This window comes from Pezoporus wallicus, unplaced genomic scaffold, assembly GCF_028554395.1.
Source record: "Pezoporus wallicus isolate ANWC-B61680 ecotype Strahan unplaced genomic scaffold, APGP_CSIRO_Pwel_v1 contig_4901, whole genome shotgun sequence".
In the NCBI taxonomy this organism is placed as follows: Eukaryota; Metazoa; Chordata; class Aves; order Psittaciformes; family Psittacidae; genus Pezoporus; species Pezoporus wallicus.
The window spans coordinates 2,851,981-2,874,655 of record NW_026640354.1 but is presented as its reverse complement, the minus strand read 5'-3'; the positions used below and the strand labels follow the sequence as shown (position 1 = coordinate 2,874,655).

General features: G+C 36.9%; 1 protein-coding gene across 3 annotated transcripts in view; it reads left to right on the top strand.

The window, feature by feature from the left end:
* COL19A1 (collagen type XIX alpha 1 chain) overlaps window positions 1–22,675 on the top strand; it is a 178,115-nt gene that overhangs the window by 5,321 nt on the left and 150,119 nt on the right. For all 3 annotated transcript variants that reach the window (XM_057418814.1, XM_057418813.1, XM_057418812.1), the window contains exons 3-4: window positions 6,067–6,141; window positions 6,632–6,731. In XM_057418814.1, the coding sequence (XP_057274797.1) occupies window positions 6,067–6,141; window positions 6,632–6,731 (175 nt within the window). The remainder of the gene's footprint in view (window positions 1–6,066; window positions 6,142–6,631; window positions 6,732–22,675) is intronic.

Genomic DNA, 22,675 nt, shown 5'->3' with positions numbered 1-22,675 from the left:
ATAAACAAAGTCCTGGGACTGACAGGCATAGTGAATTTCCATTGCCTTTTGACATGGAATGTGTTGTGAAAAGTATTGGCTCTAGATCATAATTTAGATAGGCACTTTAACCCAAATACAGTGAGTTGTTTCAAGTATGCAGATAAGTTCAGCTTTTTGGTTTTCATGTTTTAGTGTGGCTAGATACTTCTCAAAATTCAGTTAATGGCTCTACAGTAACTCTCATATACAATCTAGTTGTATTGTTAATCTGAATTTTTAAGGTTGGATCCACAAAATATTGCTAGCATTGGAGTAGTTAAGTGACCCTGCCTCCCTGGAATTCCTTGTAGTTAAATGATAAATCCTTTGTGGCAGTGAATAAGGATCTTTAGGTATTTATAAGAATGTGGATCATGAAAGCCTGCATGCTGAGGAAAGCCACATCAGCTAGTGACTAAGTAGCATGGAAGTGTTCCCCTTTGTGGCCTGGGGTCTTTCTCAGCTACACACATCCTCCCAGTTTGAAGCCTGTAAACCAGATCGGCCTGTTTTTTTTCATGGAAAGGCAGAGAAAGAACTGCACATCAGTACAGTTATACATGATATTACATCAGTAATATCACTTACAGCCATGATATTCACCCATGATATAATGGAATAGTTTGGGTTGGAAGGGACCTCCAAAGATAATCTAGTCCAACCCCACTGCAATAAGTAGGGACATCTTCCACTAGATCAGGTTGCTCAAAGCCTTGTCTAACCTGACCTCGATTGTTTTCAGGGATAGGGCATCTACCTGTTCCAGTGTCTCACTACCCTCATGGTAAAATATCCTTATATCCAGCCTAAATCTGCCCTCTTTTATTTTAAAACCATTACCCCTTGTCCTGTGCAGGCCCTGCCAAAAAGTTTTTCCCCATCTTTCTTATAAGCCCCGTTTTAAGTATTGAAAAGCTGCAATAAGGTTTTCCTGGAGCCTTTTCTTTTCCAGATAACACTCACTAACCTTTCCTCATAGGACAGGTGCTCCATCCCTTTGTGGCCCTCCTCTGGACCTGCTCCAACAGGTCCGTGTCTTTCTTGTGCTGAGGTTCCAGGCTCACAAGAGCACAGTAGAGGGGCAGCATCACCTCCCTCAAGCTACTGTCCACACTTCTTTTGATGCAGCCCAGCACAGAAAGCTCAGAGGCTTTCTAGTCTGTGAGAGCACATTGCAGGGTCATATTCAGTTTTTCATCCACTAGTACGTCCAAGCCCTCAGCAGGGTTGCTCTCAATCCCTTCAATCCCCAGTCTGTATTGATACTGGGGGTTGCCCTGTTCCAGATGCAGCACCTTGCACTTGGCCTTGTTGAATCTTATGAGGTTCACATAGGCCCACTTCTTGAGCTTCGTCCAGGTGCATCTGCATGACGTACTGTCCCTCAGGCACGCCAGCCACACCACACAGCTTGGTGTTGTCTGCAATCTTGCTGGGGAGTGCACTTGAGCTCATTGCCTTTGTCACTGATGAAGATGTTAAACAGTATTATTCCCAGTGCAGACCCCTAAGGAGTGCCACTCATCACTGCCCTCCATCTGGACATTTCAGCTGTTGACTACTACCCTCTGGATGTGACCATCCAAACAATTCCTCATCCACCAAACAGTCCATCCATCAAACCTGTATCTCTCCAAGTTAGAGAGAAAGATGTTGTAAGAGCTGTGTCAAAGGCCTTACAGAAGACCAGATAGATGACATCTGTAGCTCTTCCCTTTTACATTGATGTAGTTACTCCATCATAGAAACCCACTAGGTTAGTCAGGCAAGACTGGCCCTTGGTGAAGCTGTGCTGGCTGTCTTGAGTAACATGAAGTCCTTTTTTTAACTACCTGTTCTTCGTCATATGAGAATCCAGTTCTCCAGGGTTTAGCGTGAGCATCCTAGTATCTCAACTCTATTGGTGTGGATTTCTTAATCCTGCCTGCCAAAGCTGTTATGTTATTTGCATAACCATCTAAATAATCAGAAGGCTTGGAGCTGACTTCTTTCTTATAGCAACAAAGTTGTAGATTCAGTCTCCTTCATTCCCCTTCCCACTCTTGTCTAGTTAACATGTATATTGTAATGTAATATGATGTAGCTTATGGAGTAAAAAAAGGAAAACAAAAAAATCACATCTTATTTTCTGGTACCTCTATACATGAGGTTACAGGCATGTATAAGATCTGAATTCTTGACCTTATTTGTAAGCAGGCCAGCTGGGTTTGCTTAGCTATCCTTGAGGTGGACTCTTTGGATGTTGTTGCTGACACTTGCAGATATGTCACACACTCTGAAGTGATTCCTTATGTGTATATATTTAGGAAGCCTGATCCTAAAGAGTGTGAGACAAATCGTAGCTAATATGGATTTCTGCCTGAAGCATGAGTCTGACATATAATGTGGGCATATGTTAAGCAGGGCTTTGTTGTTTGGCCAGTCATGCTTACTGATGGAAACTTTGGTAACTTTGCAATGTGCATGTCAGTAGTGTTAGATAGCAGCTGGAAATTTCACCTGAACATAAAGTTTAATTATAAAGTAGCAGATAGGTAGTTGTAAAGTGAATCTATTGATTACAGGTTATACTCTGGAGAAGCCAAGAGTGCCTATTGGAAGCTACAGTTCTCAGTCAGGAAGTGCAGACAAGAGATGTCTGTAAGAGTGAGACCGAAGCATGCCCAAGAGGCTCCTCTGTCCTCATTTGCACGGGAAGGAAAACTGAGCATGGGGCCTAGATAGAAGCTGCAGCATGCTCCAGCAGGTGCCCTGATTACTGCAGGAATTGAGAACATGCCATTGCATGTTGCAGCAGAATCATCTACATGCAATGCCTTTATTTTTTTTCCTTAATGCTATTAGAAAGCAACAACAAAAAAATTACTAGCATCTTATTGGAGAGGCAGATCATCAGTGGTCTGTGACATCTCCTTGATCTGCATGAGTACATGTTTTTCAAAATTTTTAGGTTGATTTTGTAATAGTAAGCTCCTATGTAGAGGTCATTGATTTCTAAAAGCTGAGGTCTGTAGTTTTGTCCTATGGCTAAGTGATCTCATTAATTTATAGGTACTTTAACCTGAGCTTTGACATCACCATTTTAACATGAATTGTTGACTTCAGTTCGCACAGAACCAGTTTTATCACATGCAGAGCAAGATAGTCTCAAGCATAATCTTGTTCTTTTCACTGCGTCATTAGTTTTACAGTGTATATTCTAACAGAGCAGATAGGTGAATGGTTTCTTTGCCGGGATTAGTGGTAAGGGTTTGTCTTTGTTCTTTTTCTTCCTGAAAGTCTTCATGTAGATCTTCTAATTCAGCTACGCACAGGATGAATGGGTAAACTGTTTTGTCTCAGGCCAAAGAAAATTTAAACATCTGCCAGCAGTACTAAAAATCTTGGAAGAGGCTAGCTTATTTTGTACAAACTGTAACTGTAGAAAGAATTTTCATCAGTCTACAGTAATGAAAGTTGTCAGTCTTGGTATGGAGAAGTTTTGGGTTTAATATTTTAGTTTTGATTTAGCTCTCTGGTAAAAATAATAACACTGGTCTAAAAGAGTGATTCAGCAGCAGCATGAGATAGAAGAAGTTTAATAGTAACCCCTTCAGTTCTTCTGGGGATATGGAATACAACCAAATAAGTAACACTTAAATATCCTATGCTGTGACTGTTAGACCACTGATAAAAATAGGTCCACAGTCCAGTCTGTGGCATGTGTGGAATAATTGCTATCGTCTGGATAACACAGAAATTGAGGCTTGAGTCTTTATTTGGACTTGGAAGAAAAAGTGTGTGAGGGGAATAAGTTAAAACTCCCCATTATTTTCCCATCAGCTCTCATGCAAGACAATGTTGAAAAAAACCCATGCAGTTGCGTCCCAGGTTCTCTATAGCTTACTACAGCAGTTCAGGGTAAATTCAGTAATAAGTATTATCTGTCTGCTTTTGCTGTAAGTAGTGTAAATTAATTTAACCTAAAAAGGAATCAGCCCCATCATCTTATATATATTTAAAAAAAAACCTTGGTTAGAAAACACTTAAATTTAAGAAAAGCTTTTGTCAGTGTATGTGTGACATGCTATTGTGGCTTTCAGCCATAACATACTTCCTTTACAAGAATATATTTCTTATAGGTATACATGTGTAAATCTTCTATAATTGCATTCACTGTTTTGGGGTGGCTACAGATGAAAGTCTGTATAAGTGATGAAGACTAAGGTTTGTAGATTAAAGGGTATCTGAGGTGAGCTTCTTTCTGCTCCATATACGCACAGTGTATATGTGCGTATATCAAACGGTGTATTGAAATTGCCATGGTAGTATGTAATTCCAGCGAATGCCTTTCACACTACATAAAACTCCCCGCAAACCAAGAATGATGAAAGATTTCATTTCAGTTTCAGAGATTTCAACAAGAATATTCTTTATGGTTCTGCATCTTTTCTGCTGAAGGGGAATTTACAGAGTTATTAATGCATGTTTCATCTCATTTGTCATAAAACTATGTAAATGCACATATATACAGACATTTATTTGTGCATAAATGAAGGAAGGAATACATTTTCTTAGAGCCTTAGAAATAAATTATGAGTGATGTTACTTGTAAGTGTAGATCACAATTTAGATGTAAAGGACATAGAACTTGATGAATCTTATGAAAAAATGCCTTTAACCTGGTCTGTCCTTTAAACAATTGACATACCTCTCATTAACCATATTGTCAGGAAGTATCTTTGAATTAAATGATTTAGTTTCACTTTTACTGGTTGTTTCCAATTATCCATTTTTAATCCAGATCAGGTACACGAACACATTTAATAGAACTTAAAACTTTTGAGGGATAATATGCTTTCTACATTGCTACAGAACAAATGACAAATTTCACATGCTTTAAGATTACAAATACAGCTATTTTGAATGCCACCCTTCAGTCTGAATGCTCCTTGGAAATCTTTAGATATAGGTGATTTCCAGGTTAGTGGTAGGACATTCCTCCTTTTATTTTTAAGTGAACTGACACTTCAGAAAGTCTCCCCCACCCCTCCCCACCCCATTCAGCATCTTCAGCTATACCTTGGCTATCTTTTTAGTTGCATCAGCTCAATATGGAACTCTGTGCTTGATAAGTGCATGGGTCAAATCCTGCTTGTCACCTTTGATATTTTTATTAGAGTTTAGCAGGGCTATTTGCAAAGTTTGTTTAACAAAGAGCCCCATTTCTGACCCATGCACAAAAGTCACATTTCTTTGCACTTGCTTCTTAAAAGTATCTATTCCTCTGTGTGCATAGAAATAAGAGAAGAAACGACTTTATGCAAGTAAGATATTTAATATTAATAATGCAGTGTTTAATCTAAGTGTTCAATTAGATTTAACCTTAGAATTTGCCATGTTCCACATCCTAGAACATGCTGGTTGTTTATCTAAATACAGACTTAATCCCCCCAAAAGCTGCTTAATTGTAAGCCATTACAATAAAAAAACTATTGCTTAAATTGTTTATTATAATTATATTCTTTTTAATCCACATTTTGGAATTCTTTTTCACTGAAGTAACAATAGATTATTGTCATGGTAATCAAGTGTTTATGCTTTATTGCTTCCTGTTCCTTAGTAAGGGAAAAAGGTTTTCTAAGAATGTAGCCAGAAATAAAAACTAAAACAAAACACAACAGCAACAACAACCAAACAAAACCGCTAAACCCCTTAGGACAGAGGTTATTGCTTTATAGAGTATTGTACATGGAGAGAGGCTGGTAAGAATTTAGTGGTTTTCTTCTGGTTATATTGTTCCTGTGAGCTTTAATCGCAAACAGCTGAATTAAAGCATGATAAAATTTGATCTGCTTATATTATTAGAAGTGTAGTATGCAGTCTGAAATATCATTTCTCTTATTTAGATTTTGTAATTTGTTTATTGCTGGCTAGCATATTGTAAAGAAAGAAAATGAACAAAAATATTCTTGTTGGTATTACTGTCACTGTCATGGAAGTTTGTTCTGATTTTTTTTGTTTGAAAGAAATGTATAAAATATGCTAAACTGTATTCTCTTGAAGGTGCTACATGTCCTTTACTGAAAACTGTTGTCCATCATCTCAAACAAATCAACAGAGGCAGTCTTGGTGTTTCAGGTAACTGACTGTACTCATATCAGTATCTAAATTAATTTTATATTAGTGGATGTAATCATAGTTTGACTGAAGCTGGCTTTAAAACTGAAAGGACCGTATGGAATGCCACCTCCATGCTCCAAAAGCTGTTGTTTTTAGGAAAGGGGTTAAAATCAGAGCATGGTGTTCTTACAAAGTATTGGTTCAAGTTCTTCAGCTGTACTCACTTCCGTTGTTTTTATCAAATGTCCTTTGTTCTTATCAGTTCAGACAATAGAAGGAAATAAAGAATGAATTTCTCAGGTTGCAAAGTCATCTAGTGAGAGAATTTTGTACTGATAGTTTCTGTGTCGATAAAATGAATATTGGAAATTTCTCTGACTTAAAAGTACTGGTTTTCAAAATAGTGTGTCAGTCCGTGTTTTGGAAATTTAGCAAGCATGCTAAAAGTCAGTGTTTACGTTGTTTTTTAAAATTCTGTTAAACTAAAGCATTGTGTCATATTTCACAGGGTTTGATCTGGCAGAAAGCTTTTCTTTGAGGCAAACGTCTTGTGGAGGTGAAAAAAACTGTTTTAAACTGGGAAGCGCGCCTCTCATCAGAGACACAAAGTAAGTAGATATAGTTTCACCTGAAGTCTTTAAAAGGCAGAGCTCAGACCAAATGCTGTTAGTGCATTGAAACAGTGGGCAGTGTATCCAGAGGATACCACAGAAGAACAAATACGTCTGGTTTTAGGCATTTTTATCTGTAACAGGTTTTTTGGGAAGTATTTTGGTGGAGGTGTGGTTTTTTTTCTTCTGGAATCTGGAAATATCTAGGTAGAAAGTAAATTGTGAATATAACTTTCTCAAATTTTGATTCTGATACTGAAAAATCTGCTGTTTATAAATAAATATTAATGAAACAAAGGAAACAACTTTCATGGTATGACAAGATGTATTATACTAATCTTCCCACAGTGGAATTGGTTGTCCTCTCTCTGATTAGTGTTGACACGATTAAAAAGAGAGGGAAAATCAACATTACCTTAAACACTATAATTTAATGTTTTGGGGTTTGATTGTTGGGTTTTGTTTTTTTGTTTTGTTTTTTTTCAATGGAATTGGCATCTTGTCTTTGAGCTGTAATAGAATGGTAGGTGCTCAGTGTAAAGGTGAAACTACACAGCATCCTACTCTGACACAGGGTGGGATGAAAGGCAGAAACTGCATAAAAAATCTAAAGGATGGTGAAAGAGAGAAAGGCACAATGAAATTGGATGGATTTAAGTTTGCATGGGGGCAAGGAAATTCCAAGAAGCAGTTAGGAATGTAGTTTCAAGTTCCCAGTGCTCAGTGGAGACAGAGGATCATCTCAGACCTTCTTGGTTCAGATGTGCTCTGAGTCATGGGACTGTGGTTTCTGTACAGCATGTTCCTGTGATGACGAGGAAGCAACTGTATTGGGTGTTCTCTGTTGCAAGAGATCTGGCTCTAGCTTCCCTAGGGAAAAATACACCTGGACCTCAGACTTCCCCTTTGTTTGGATCCTGGACAGGGAAAAGAGGGGCAGTGGATAACTTGAGGCCAGGGGAGAGGGAGAAGACGAATTGGAGGCACCCAGACAGAAGGCAATGTGATCTTTAGGAGAAAAAAATTCTGAAAAAAAATAGAGCCTAAATATTTGAGATTGCTGGATAGTTTCTAAGTTCTTCTGAGGTTATTAGATAATGTAAATCTTTATGCTTGTCTAATCCTGCAAGGTTAAAAAAATACTGACTGTCTTTTTTTAAATACCTTGGACGTTATCTGTTGAAGGAAAAATGACTAAATAAAATTGCTTGACACAGAGAGTGCTCTATTTTTATTAGGGCCTTCCTAGTATTATAAGGATTCTCTTTGGAAAAGGAACAGGTAAAATTAAGTACCACTTATACATATTGTCACTAAAAATATTTTGAAAGTTTGTCAGTAAGAAAACTTTTCTGTTAAATCTATTATTAATTTTTCAGATTTTTATAGTTGGGGTTTTGGTTTTTTTCAGTGGATGGGAATTTGAGGGAAACATGAGACTAGAAGAGTAGAAAATCAAGACAATAACAAAAAATGTGGGGCAACTTTTTTAGGAATAAAAGCTACGTAGTTCTTTGTGTGCAGTGTAAGCTGACTTTATTCTGAAAGTGGCAAAAATGGAGTGTGAGTAGCTAGAAATCACAAAAGGGTGAATGATTTAGAATTCATGTTTTCAGGGAAAATTCATCATTCAAAAAGATTGATTTCTAAAAATTCATGTTTTTTGGAAGGGTTCTGACAGGTGACATTGAGGTTGAAAATGTAAAGCTTTTTTTCCTATCTTTTATTAGTAGGTCTGAATACTACTGTCTGTAGTTTATTTTATTCTTATAAGAACAATTTATTAAAGGAGGCAGTGAAAGTGGGGAATATGCATCATGGCTGCTAGTGGCTTAGCAAAGCCTTATGTCCTAGTGGTTGCAAGGAAAACACTTGAGAAAGACGCAATGCTTTTAACTTTCTTCATGAAGTGAGAGAGAAATCTAACTTTTTTTTCTATGTTTTATCTGTTCAGCTTTTTGGAGTGAGGATGACTGTTAGAGACAAAAGTGGTCAGTTGTTTTTTTGGGGTTTTTTTTTTTTCATTTTCAGTGTAAACTGGGCAAGGGATAAGGAATTTCAGTAAAGGATAAACCTGGAGGGCAAGTTGTTTGGCTTTAACGGTCTCCTGCTTCTCATGTTCCTCTCCCACCCTGTTGTTTTCATCTGTGTATCCTCAGTAAAGAAAAACTGAAGATAAATCTTTCCAGTTTCCCCTAAAAATGTGCATATCTAATGGATGAAAACTTTAGTTGGATGAAGTGAGATAGTTATTAATAAAATGCATAACAGTACTAATGTATGAATATAGTTGGGCTGAAAATTAATACCGTTACTGATGCTAAGGTATAAAATAAGCTTTTCAGTCAGCTTGCTGTGGAAATAAATGGTACCTCTTACATATATCTTTCTGAACAAAAAAGGGTTACAAGTATTTTCAATAGCATTCAAGCATTGAAGAATTTCCATTAAATCCTAGTTCTTCATGGCAATAGTTTTGCTCATGCTTTTTTAATCTTTCTTCACAGAGAAATGCATGTCATGATTAAGAATAGAATTTACTTTTTTTTTATTTTGTTTCCAATATGTTGAATATATTGAGCTTTCTGTTGTTGAGATAACGCTTCAGACAAGATTTTTAAAAATTACTTAATTCAAGCATTTTTCTGAACTGAGTTGGTTTTTAAACATAAGTGCAGAAAGCAGTCAGGAGCATAAAGTTAGGTTTAGACATGGTAGGGTTACAGTGAAGGATACTCAGGAACTCTGATATCTGTCTTCATAACCTTATAATTTACTTCATCTTAGTTATCCATGTACAATGTCTTGTAACTTACTATTTTATTTAAATTTTCTTCTCTTATGTCAGACTGTGTGGTTCCAGATCCCCATGTTGTTAAATGCTCGGAGGATTTTAGGAGCAGTCTGCCTCAGAAAATATTTTAGCAGACGTGGCGTGCAGTAAGCAGCAGAACAGTGTTTGTTATCCATCCTGCAGGAAACTGAGAGTATCTGATTAAGCTGACTAGCAAGTATCAAGTAACTTAGCACATCTCCTCTTGCATTTCATTCATTCAGTTGTAGTGTGGGTAATAGAGAGCTATGCTGTGCCATTTTTCTTGTGTGATGCCATTTTGTTTTTTTTTCAATGGACCTGGAATAGTGTTGCACCTATTTATATGTTATAAATAATTTATAATGCAATGTCAGCTTGGGAAATTTGTTATGTCTATATTGGATTTTGGTTTGTCTTTATCTCTTTTTGTGAAGGAATTCCATAAGTATTTTGTCTTGTGATAGGAGATGAATAGCTTTTCTTATGCTCCATGTAAATGACTATTAAATATTTAGTTCTAATAATATTTTTCAGGATTTTCTAATTTTTCTAAAAATTAGAAAATTTCTAAAAATTTTCTATTTTTTCAGGAAGAGAGAGTGATTTTTAAATTAAAATAATGTTACTTACTGCAGTTATTACATGGGTATTAATAGAAGTTATTCCTGAGTAAAGTGGTGTAACAGCCTTTGAATCCTAAAGAAATCTACGGTAAAATACTGTTATGCAGACAATCTAATTATGTAGTCATAATAATAGTAATTGTATAATGTTTTAATTTTATTTCAATAAAAACATTCTGGAGTCATATTTTGTTCTCTAGAGTTTAACACATACAGCCTATGCAGTATGCTCCATTTTGGCACAGAGCTTGCTGAAAAAAGCAGCACAGGGCTCAGTGCTGATAGCAACTCCTTTACATCTGCCAGCAGTATTCAGTACCCTGGACATGAAGCCTTCTAAGCTAATGTTTGTTTTTTAGTTACGTTAAAGTAAATAGCACTATGATGAAATAATTTCAGTCTTTCTCTAAAGACGCATCAGATGTCAGTTGTTCCTCATTCTCTCTTTTCTGGGTTGCTGGTGGGCCACTTTTTTTTTCCTTCTCTGAAAGTGTCAATAAAGGAGATAGTAAGTTGATTTCAGCTGAGTTTCAGAATGTTTTTTAAATGGGTATTTATGATTAGCAAATCTTGATGGCACAGTCGTGGCTTTCTTATTTTGTAGTCTGTTTGGCTTGACAACCCATATTAATTTACTGTGGAGATTATTGTAGCTGTCTGTTAAATGATCTCATAGTTGGGATTACTCCCACAACATTTTTTTAGGAATTCTTCCCCTTTTGGTGTAAGATACTGCAAAAGAGCTTCGATTTTGACTGTATTTGGACTACTGAGCTCCATCAGCCATGTTGTCACCCTCTGGTGCCAGAAGAGCTGTGGATGTGGCTTGGACCATATTTCAGAGAAATTGTTTCACCTCCTTGTGATGTCTAGTTACTGGATGGAGAAATCCTATTCCCACTTCTGTCAGTACATTGCAGGCTGGAAGATTCTTTCTGCTAAGAACAGAAATTGATGGTGAAAGAATATTCATGTGGGGTTTACTGTTTGCTTTTAATACTAATCTTTTTAATCACAAAAAGTGCTTAGGGAATTGCATTTCCTAAAGCACAGTTGGCATCAAGTGTTTCTGTGCTAACCGTTAGAGCCCTTTTCATAGTTATCACATTGCTTCCAACAGAACTTACCTGTGGTAGGCTTTGCAGCCATTTACTTTCCTCTGGTTGGTCTGTGGTTGTATCTTGCATATGACTTCAGCTGTCAGTGAATGTCCACATGGGCATGGGTTTTGATTATTTTTGCACATGGCATGCGTTTTGGGCAGCAGACTCGGGTTCACTGTCTTCTTGAAAAATATTAGATAGATATGAAAGATATATATATGTTAAGAAGTAACATACCTATTTCTTAAATACAGTATAGAATGGATAGATGTGAAAATACCCGTTTCCAAAAGATTTAATCAGAAACTTTTAAAGCACCTTCTGAAAATGGCAATGAGGTGGCACCCCTGTCCAGAGGCAGTAGTTAGTTACCCTAACTAGGTTTTATCTGTGCTTACACAAAGTCCTGCTAGTCTTTGGTCTATTAAAATATTAGATCATTATGTAAGAAGCCACCTCTCCCTTCCTATATCTCATATTTATTTGAGGTCATTTGAACTGTTAGGGCCAAAAATGCCAAGACTGAAATGTCTGGTATTTTGGTTGCAGGGTATTTTCAAGAAAAGGGCCTTGTCTCTGGAATTTGCTTCCAAGTGTGGGAGCCTAAATTTAGTACAAATCCTGATGCTTTCTTCAGGCCTTCCAAAGTAGTGGATCAGAAACTGCAGTGATAGGTTCTTTCTTTTAATGATTCCGATTGAAAGACTGAAATTTTGCACTTTGTTTATTTCCAGGAACTTGAAAACATGCTGCATTTTGTAAATTAAAAAGAAGGGTAATACAGGGATTACTGTTGAAGCAACAAATTGGAGCTGTGCATACCGTGTAAATACCAATCATTTCATAACTAAGGAGAAAACTGTGCCCTCTTACCATAAAAAATGATAGGCCAATGCTTCTTTAAAAGAATTAACATGCATGAATGTCTTTTTCTGCACTTATGGGCTTATTTCTACATGACAATTTATGAGAAATATGCCATGACCTTTTTATAAAATTTTAAATTCAGGCATTAATGGATTTTAATTGCTGTATTAGGCTTGAATCACACTATAATTTAACATGCAATTTACATATGGAAAGAACTGGGGAAGAAAAAGTAATGAGAGAGAGAGGTGGCAGAGGTGAAGAGTATCTACAGAAATATATAATACTTACAATTGAAAGCAGGGTGTGAGGGAACAGAGAGCTGTAAAACTGTTTTAGTTACGCCACTGACTGTGGCAAATCTGAATTCTTTGATCTGTAGAGTGTTCCCCTCACAGTAGAGCACTAAGTGTGGCAGCTTCGTACCAGTTGAATTTGTAAGACAGTGCTGGATAAAGCACATTGTTTCTTTTCCTTTTTTCCTCAGCAGTGTTGATCTTGCCATAAGGCACTTGCAGATAAAGGGAATGAGCTCTTGGGGGGTATGTACTTTAAGGGCACTGGTCCACAAGAAGAGTATGCAGCAGACCAGCAGTGTTTGTGTGGATCCCCTGTGTACCTCACAGTTCAGGATGAAACTTGAGGTAGGCAATAAGTAAATCACAGAAGCACTGGAAGAACAAATAGTAAAGGCAGTTTACTCTTACTCTCCTTACGTAAAAAGCTTTCCTTAATTTGAAAGACATGTATTTCAGTTCAGATTAGCCTTATTTTTTCCTGCTGCCTTTGTTTTAAAGGAGAAATCTGTCCAGCCAAGATGATTATTTAAAAAAAAAATAAAAATCCAACTAAACCTCAAAAATTGGCAGTTCATCTTCACAGCACTCTTCTCCAGCTCTCAGCCTCATCTCACTTCCACCACATTAGGATCAGCCTGTCTGATCAGCAAGGCTGGTGGTTGGCCCCTGTGGCTGTGGGATCTCCAGCAAACAGAGCAAGGAAGGAGCAAGAATGTGCTCCTGGGAGGGGGGTGGGGGTCATAGCCTGCTGTTAGCTTAAGCCAACCCTGAAACTGCACCTTCCATGTAATGTTTTAACCTGCCCTGTGGAAAACAGTTCTGTTGTTCTGATCAAAACAATGGCATCTGCAATACCTAAGCAATTTCAATTTTGCTGTATATTCCTATATGAAACTCATTAATTTTTTTTAATACAGTGTTGAAGCCAAAACTATTTTCTATTTTTCTTTGTGGATAAGATAGCAAAACTTCATAAACTTACTGTCGTAGGTACCACAATTGATATACGAAGCTATTGTGCTATTAGATTCCTAGATTCAGCACAAGCAATTTACCTGGATGCTTCCCCATGGTCCTTGTTCAAAAAATTGAACACAAATTCTGCCATGGGCTGTTCAATTTACCGGTATGTTAGCTGAAGAGAGCCTTCAGGGATGCCGGACTGTGGGGAACTTTCATAAGAGTTTACACATCATCTACTCCCTGGCAAACATGCTGACTCTTTAAGTCTTTGTAATCTTGTCTTGTCTTTTTCTTGGCCGTCCTTTTTTTTTTTTTGAAGATAAAAGTCACCAAAAAGCAAGTGCAAGATAGTGCTTGAAGTCAGTGAGGATGCAGATCTAAGTCTCTAACAAGACTTGTGTTTGTTTGATAGTCTTAGAAGAAAAATACAGTTGCAAAATTATTGCAGTGGAATTTTCTTACAAATCCAGAATAGATGTGTATATACAGCAGTGCTATATGTGACCATATCGAATTCATTGAAATGTATATAATGCATGCAGCTGAGGATCGACTGTAGCCCCCATATGTTGTAGTATAAAATTAGATATTGAAAGATCATTTATCAGTTTTGCTGATTGGGCTGAGAGGATTCAAGTGTCCTTGTAAAATGCATATAATTTCTCCAGCTGAAGCCATGGTGCCGTGTGCTTCAGAAGTCATTTATCAGCAGAGTGCAAAAAAACCCCAACAACCTGTAATAAATCAGATTTTCATTTTTTTTTCCTGACTTTTGTGATTTAACACTTTGTGAAATGCAGTTTGCACTAGCAGTGCTGTCAGGCGTTCCTCCTCTTAACTCAAGTTGTACCTACAAACATGTTTTGTACTGATGCATCTGCATCTACGCAGAGGCTTTGCTGTTCAAAGATACTCCCTTCCCCCACCTTGCCTCTGAGTTTTTAGTTTTTCTATCTAAAAATAGTTCATGGGCTCTCTCACAGTGAAACAGCCTGGTGCTTTTTTCAATACACTGATTTTCATTTACTTTCAGTTGGTGGTAAAAAATTTTTGGCCTCTAGCATTTCTCCGTGGTTAGCTCTTTGCAGTTTTTATCATCGTGCCATGAAATGTTTTATATTTATGGAGATAAATTGCCAAGTCTGAAAAAATACCTTTTTAATTTTGCATAGATAGCACGGTCCATGCCCTGGGTTTTTCACTTGAAGGTCTGGGTATCAACTTGATTTCAGTCGTAAGTGTACAGGGTTTGCTGATTGCAGCCTTGTCTCAAGTGAATATTTGTCATGTCACAAACTTTTTATAAAACTTGGAATTATTTAGTAAGCTTCAACATGAAGAAGAACAATCTGTAATCTGTAGAAACTGTGTCCTGATGTATATATATTGATGTTTTAACAGAACCATGTGCAAGCGATCATGTTATTTTTTTATTTAGTCTATGTGATTAGTTGCAGAATCTCAGAATTCTGTTAAAAAAGAAATAAATCCTAAAAATACCCTGGCATTGAGCATGACAATACAGGCATTGGTTAACTTGTTGATAGTTCCTAATATGGCATTAGGGTTTTAAGTGTCATATGAAAATGCATGTATTTCTTTTTTGGGGGATTTGACTGTTGATTATTGATACACCCATATTGGCAATGATAATGTTGAAGACCTTGATAAACTTTGATTTATGTCTTTTACTCAGTTTTCTCTTTAAACTCTGCTGAGAGTTTAGTAAGAAATGCTATGTTCATAATGTATGCTGAGCAGTGTTGGTTACTCAAATACTGTCGAATGCATATCCTGTAAAATAGCAATGGCTGTCTTATGGCTAAGGAAAGTGAGTTTTGCTTTGAACCACTCTTGAGGAGTAATCGCAGATAGCATCATCAAGGTGCTCTGACCTTATTTTTCTAGCTGCTCTTAAGTGAGCAGTTCAGAATGTTAGATGACTGCCAGTTTAAATTCATCTATGAAGCTAAACAACAAAGACAATAATATTCACCAGGAGTGCGTACAATAACAGGAACGGTCTGCCAAGACTTGGGGGGAAGAAGTGGACTTCCAGGTCCAATTCTTGCACTCAGGACCTTCCATGCTTGTTATGCTTACTTTGGAGTACAGTACATACAATTGCGCATTAAATTATTGCTGTTGCTCAGGATTGATATTTAGCAGCTGACTTGTACAGAGTTATTAGATAATGCTCACTCATTTTATACGTAAAAGTATCATTTGGAAACAAGTTTTGGGAGAGGATTCTTCCAGGCCAGGAGGTTGTTTGGGTTTTTTGGTTTTGATTTGTTTTTTGTTGTTTGTTTTGTTTGTTAGGTTTGTTGTTTTTTTTTTTTGGGGGGGGGTGTGGTTTGGTTTTGGTTGTTTTTTGGGTTTTTTTTGTTTTTTTTGTGGGGCTTTTTGTTTTTTTTGGTTGGTTTTTTTTAAGTCACCAAGAGTTGAGAAAGCTTAACATAGGATGTTTCATTCCTATGTGAACTGATAAAGACTGTAACTCAGAAGAAAAATTATAGAGGCAGAGACAGTGGAAGAAACACAGCCAAACATAGAAAGTAAGTGCTAGCTGTGGTTGAGGAAAGACACTGTATATGATGGCTTGAACGTTTGAAACTGTTAGATGTAAAAAATGTCACTGGATATCTGTGTTTACTCAAAAAGGAGCACAGACTTTGAATTTATTTCCTATTTTTTATAGGAAAGTTACTTTTCTTTCCACAGGACTTTCTTTAAATTTAGAAAGTGTTAAATGATTGTGTTACTGTTACTATGTGGAGACAGATATGCTATGCTACCAGGAAATTACATAAGCTTAAGATTTGTTTGTTGTGAAAGTGTTAGGAGCACTAAAAAAGCGCTTTGTGATTCAAGGTAGCTGATATGATTTCATGGAAAGGAAAGTCATGATTCATTAACTGATTAGAGTTCTTGAAAGGCTGAAGAGTTATAATACAGCCTTGCTTCCTTGCTCTCCTGAAGGATCAGTTAGCACATCTAATAGGAACCCATGCTATGGCTAAGATTAAACTTTTAACAGTATGGTTTTTTTTATCACTGTTAAATGTCATCTCTTTAAGGAGCTTACGTTGAATTGATTTTGCTCTCATAAACAAGTGAATGTGTACTTCTATCCAGCTGACTCTAGGCGGCCCTGCCTGAGAAGGGGGGGTTAGACCAGACGACCCCCAGAGGTCCTTTCCAACCTCAACCATTCTGGGATTCTATTGTAGAATATCCTGTTAACATATTTTCTTCCTTTAAAATACAGATTCCCATAGTCTAGGTACTTAGTTACGTTGTCAACCAAGTAATTTATAGGGTAAAAGCAAATTTCTCAAAATGTTGATTTTGTCATAGAACAGTGAGAGAACAAAGCGTTTCCTTTTTGAAACTTCCAAAATATTCCTTGCATCTCATTGCATCCTGAAAGATCACAATTTTACAAAATTTTTGTGATATTAGTGGTATTTTCTTTACTGTCGTAACTCTTCCACATTTGTCTACTAGCCTGAGGTTTGTAGTAGGTAATATGCTGTTCTTAGAATTTTCATCAGCAGTAGAGGTTTCAGTCTTGGCCTTATTGTTGAAAAATAAGGTCGTTGTTCATTCTAGTTCTGTCACGTACACATAAAATTGCACAGATGATTCAACCTCAAGTTATAATCGAAGCATTGTTTTAATGCAAAGTTTTCGTACCATGGAGCCTTTGCTGTTTTGAGAAAAGTTTGTAAATTCCCAGTATATCAAGTTCCCTTTTTTGGATATAAGGCATCTGGCCTGCTTCCCTAGACTGAGACCATCTCCCGGTAATATCCAGTGTTCTTTCAAGTGGTGTTTGATGGGTTCTTTTGATGTGAAGCTTAGGGAAAATCTGAATAAATGTTCATTGACTTATCCAAAGGTACCATTGCTTGAAACCTCTTTTCAGCACCTCTGTTTTGGGCCTAATGCAGGATGATATCTCTCTTTACAGTTTCTTTTGGTCTGTGTCCTAGCCCTTTAAAGGGAATACCTGGCCATTACCCAGCAGTGTCTGATAGTGACAGGGTTAGGAAGTCACAGGTTCTTGGCCCATCTTTTTAAACATAGTTATGACTCAGCAGATACTAATGCAGTGTTGATATTTTTAAGCTTGATACATTTTAACCCTATTTAATCTCTAACATAAAAAAAATCTCAGAATTACAGAAAGTGTGAGAGGTGCAGGCTAAACTGTATGTACTTTTTTTTTTTTAACTTGACTTTAATTAGATAACTCAGAAATGAGTCCTGAGATTTCAGAAGTGGTAATTTCCTGTTTCTGAAAGTGCTATTAAGTCTTCCAATGTAATGCAAATGATTTTTTTTATATAATTTATTTTCCATATTCATTCACTTAGAATCCACAAATGTTAACATTTTTTACAAAATGTAAAGAGTGCATTATTTACCTAATTATCCTTCAAATTAGAAGCAGAACATCAGGCTTAAATATTCATAGACTAGTCATTCCGCATGTAGTGCGTGTTAAAGCAAAAGCATGTTCTCTCTCTGTAGTTTCAGTCTTGCAGCTGACAGAGCTACTTATTTCAGGTCAGACCCTGGTATCTGGTATCCTTAACCTTCTTTCCTACTCCAGTCTCTTCAGTTGGTAATTTAATCTTCACCACTTACACCTTCTTTTTTGGGGGGAGATCAGCTGGAACCAAGATGGGTAGATGTATCCATCTATAACAGTGTTGTAAGCTGGCTGTGAAAACCTTCAAGAACAGATGGATACTTAGGTTTCTTCTAAGTATAGGCCAAGAGAAAAGAAATGTCATTCCTGATTGTCTCCCTCCGTTCCAAAGTATGGAGTGCATTGCCTGTCTTCAGACCGAATGGTCTCCAGTAGACAGCTCCTCTGTTGTAGTCTGCTTTTCTTTTTTTTCTTTTCCAGACAACAGCAGCCACTGAGCTCTACAAATAATTAATTCTGTAGCATAGATCTCGCTTCAGGGTAGGAAGCTTGTAAAAAAGCATGCAGAGCAGTTTTTGCTGCCAGTTGACTTTCAGGGGCTATGGTAATTATTTTTTTCTCTAACATCTTCAGAGGGTTCCTTGATCAGCCGAATGACTCCATTCCACTGCAGATAATCAAGTAAGAACTTAATATCTCAATGACTTCAGAGACTGCCAGACTACTAACTAGACCTGTTGTCTTTGTTCCATTTCTGGCAGCAAACTAGAAGGACTGCATGAGTTATAGAGCTGCTCATAAAATGTCTAAATAAAGACACAGTTAGATGTTAAAAGAAGTACGTAAAATTCCTTTAAAAGTATTTAAGTTCACATCCTCTTTCTTTGATGATTGCCATACTTGAAAAAAAGTGCCACAAAAAGAGTTGGATTTTAGGACATTTAGCACAGCAAAATGGCCTTGAGAGATTATGTAAAAATACCAAAATTCTTGAATGACTTGAAGAAAACTTAAATCTCTGCCATTCTTTTAAGCACAGCTTAGCTTGACGTTTTGAACAAAAACCGTATCTTAGGAGACAATCACAAACCCACTGAAAAAATGGGCAGATCATCACACTTCTTCCTGTTCTGCAGTTAATCTCCAAAAATAAAGTTTGTTGAATTTTTGTAAATACCTTGCGAGAAAGGTATTCAGACCCTGAAGAAGTTTTTTTGTAGAGGCAATCAATTTACTAATGTGGCTCTGAGTAAGGAAAAGCACTGAAGATTTCTGGGATGTTCATACTGGAGAACAAGACCATGTTTGCATGTGTGCAGGGGTGTCGCATTCCCTACAGTGAATCACAGAGTAGAAACCTGTTAGAAAAATGGGGATGAGGAATGTGCACGTCTGTGATATTCTACATTTAGCTTCTGAAAGAAAAGGAGGGAGGTAGACATCTGGGAAGAGCAAGCTTCATGGCAGGAGATGATGACTGTTCAGAAGAGATGTTTTTCTTTTGAGTTATTTTTATATTTTCAGTGTTGTTACAATGCTTGTACTGGGAAGTGCTCTTCCTGGCATTTTTTAAGTTTTGATACATAAGCAGATCTAGCATCCAGGTTATGTGGAGAAATGCTCAATGAAAGGGCACTTGGTATGAGAAACATCACTGTACTCACAAGACTCTTAAACCAGTAGTCTGAATGGGACTTCCTGTTGTAACATCTATGTGAGGACAGGGAGATGGAACTGAAGGTGTCAATTACTGATGTGTCAGTATCTGCCATAGAGGGGTTACCTGAAAATATACATGGGAAGCTACGGAAAATATATATGAGAGGAATCAGATTTAAAAAAAAACACAACACAACACTTGAGCAACAAAGGCTGGGTTTGGTCACTTTCTGCCAGTAGTGTTAGAAAATCTCAGCATGTTTCTCAATTAGTGATGCCAACACATGGAAAACCAATCTGGTGTGTGCAGCATGAGGCAGAGAGACACCAGAAAGTGTCATGCAATTGCATGATTAGGAGGAAGCAGATGCAGAGAAAATGTTTTTCCCCTTTTGTGAAAGAACTAGAGTTCCAATTTTTTCTTACCTGTGTTCCCCTGTGTTCCCTATCTCTCAGACACAGAGCTCAGTATGTTTGCTTTTGCTCTGGTCATCTCATAAGGAAAAGAAACAGTCTGAATGCAAGACCTGTATTTAGTGTGAGACCTGAGTGAATCAAACAGGTTGACTTCAGTCTTTCTGAATCACAGGTGACCATGCATTAGATGTTGAGCTCAAAAGTGCCTGTATATTGCAAAAGCCACCCAAATTTTTCTAGTACACTATGCGTTTCCTTTACTTGCTTAACACATAGAAAAAGCAGCTTAATGTAGTATACCCGTTGTCTGGATACACTCTGTTGCATTGTATTTTCTTGAGTATGTGCCAGTGCAGCTCCTGGGGGGTCCTCTGGAGTATGAGATTACTTTGAGTAAAATTTTAGCTTGCTGAAGTAGTCACACTCTGGCTTTCTCCTCTTTCCTGACCCATCTGACTTCACATTGTTCTTTGATGGTATGACTATCATTCTTTTCCACCCTGTGTGCCTCTACATGGAAAGATGCTTACTACTGATTAGAGCAGCTTAATTTACTGTGCAGCATTCAGGGTAAGGTGTGATATTTTGGAAAGGGAAACATGATGTTTGAATGTAGTATTTTATAATGTGATACTCTTGCTAGTTTCTGAACCCCTTTTGTAAATTTTTTTAAGTTTTTTTTTTATTTTAAAATATGTTTGTTATATAAAGGGGAGAGAGCGTGAATGGCTGTGTGCAAATCACGTGTTCTTGCTTTTGGTAGCCTTTGGTCTTTGGTCTAGACTAGGTTTATTTTTCTTTTCCACATACAAGGAAAGTTCACTGATCACTCTGAGACCTATTTGATTCATTGAAAAAAAAAAAACCCAGGCTAGTAAGGCAAGTGTATAACTGTCTCAGAAGTGCTCAAGGCTGCCTTCCACATGATAAGACTCCAAAAGCCTGAATGTTGACCTGAATTGTCTCAAAACTTTGTCAAACTGAAGAATTCTTCTTAGGAAAATGAGGATAAAAGTTGTTGCTTTTCCAATGTCCATTACTATTACGTTATTACTTTTAAGTCTGTTGTCCTTATTGCTGCTGGCTGATTTTTTTTCCCAGGAAGATTAAAATGCACAGAAATCAGCCAGACATGGAAAGGACATAGTTTTGCTAGCTTAAAAAGCTTTAAGATTAATGGAAGAGTTCATTAGGGACAGGAGTTCACCAATAATTTTTGTAGATGGGGATAGACAATATTCCTAGAACCCCTAGGGGAAAAATACTATGTACAAGCATAACAGTTTTGGTATTTCTATTTCTCTTTCAAACCAATCTATTTAAAAATGTCCTTTATAATTTTGATAGCAATAACATTACCTTTCACACAAAACAAAATAATTCTAAACCACCTGTATATTAAAAGCGACAGCTAATTTGTACCTGTTCAACAAATGAAAGCAGAGATGTGCTGAAGTATATGAAATATTGGGTAAATCCCTTTTCTCAGTGTTGAAATAATGTGCAGCTTTGCTGTCAGTGGTACATTTTCTGAGTGGGTTAAGCTCCCCCTAAGTAATTAATAACTCTTAAGCTGTCTGAATAGTTTCCCTCAAGTTGCATCATATAATGTGTCATATGAAAACAACTTGAGGCCTAATGTAACATGAAACTGTATGGTGCATCTTAATGTGATTTGAGGAAGATGGATGGGAAGGAAATTATTTCTTATTTTGAGTAACAGCTGTTATTTTATTTGAAAAGAATTTAAAATACCCATTCTAGGCAAAGATTGGTAAATTGTTATAGATAGTTATTTCCTCTTCTCCCCCTGTACTAGTCAAGTTAGGCAAAAAAAAAAAACAACAAAAAAACCCAAACATTAAAGTATCGTAATTTAATGTAGAAATACTGAGAATAATGTGGGGAGTTTTTTTGTATTTGCTGACCTGAGCTTTACTTTTTTTTTCATAATGGATCTCCATTTAAATCCCTTAGCAAACACAGACACTGAAATCTTAACCTTTTTGTGTCAATGTAGTCCTTAAGTACCCACTGTAGGAAAGTTGTTTAAACTAACTTCTTGAGCTCTGGTCACCAAATTATTGTAACATTGTCATGTTACAAGTGACATATACCAGGTAATGGTATATCTCAGCTGGAAAAGATATGTCTTGCCATAAACTCTAAACATCTCTCACTTCGCTCTCAGGAAATGTAAGTTGGCTCATCTTTCTCTTCTTGGAAGGTATTCAGCAAGCTGAAGGCTCCATTGATACTTGTAAATACGGAAGTTTATCATATACTGTAGTGTATTCTCATTTGATATGGAACAATTAGAGTTCATAAGATTTAAAAATAGCTGCTGCTTTTCCATTAGTGCTTTTTTTAAAAATAAAACCAAAAGGTAAATAAAGGATTGCCTTACTAAATTTGATATGGGTAACTTGATGCTGCTTTACAAAGATAGAACTAAACCTGTTTATAGCACACTGAATACAGTCAATTCATTCATAATCACTTGTTTTAGCACTAGGAGAACCAGCTAGTATCTGCATTTCAGAAATTTTCATAACTTTTGAGGAAAAAAATGAATAAGCAAATATTTTGCCAAAAATCAGTCTATACTTGATGATTACAAACAGTGGGAGATATGAACGGAACCATTTGTGAAGTTCATGCAAAATTCCTGTAACTGCTCTTCTAGTAACCTCGTAATACACAGCCTATGGTGTGTCTGGGCCACAGAACCTGTTCTTAGGAGAAAATGATGTC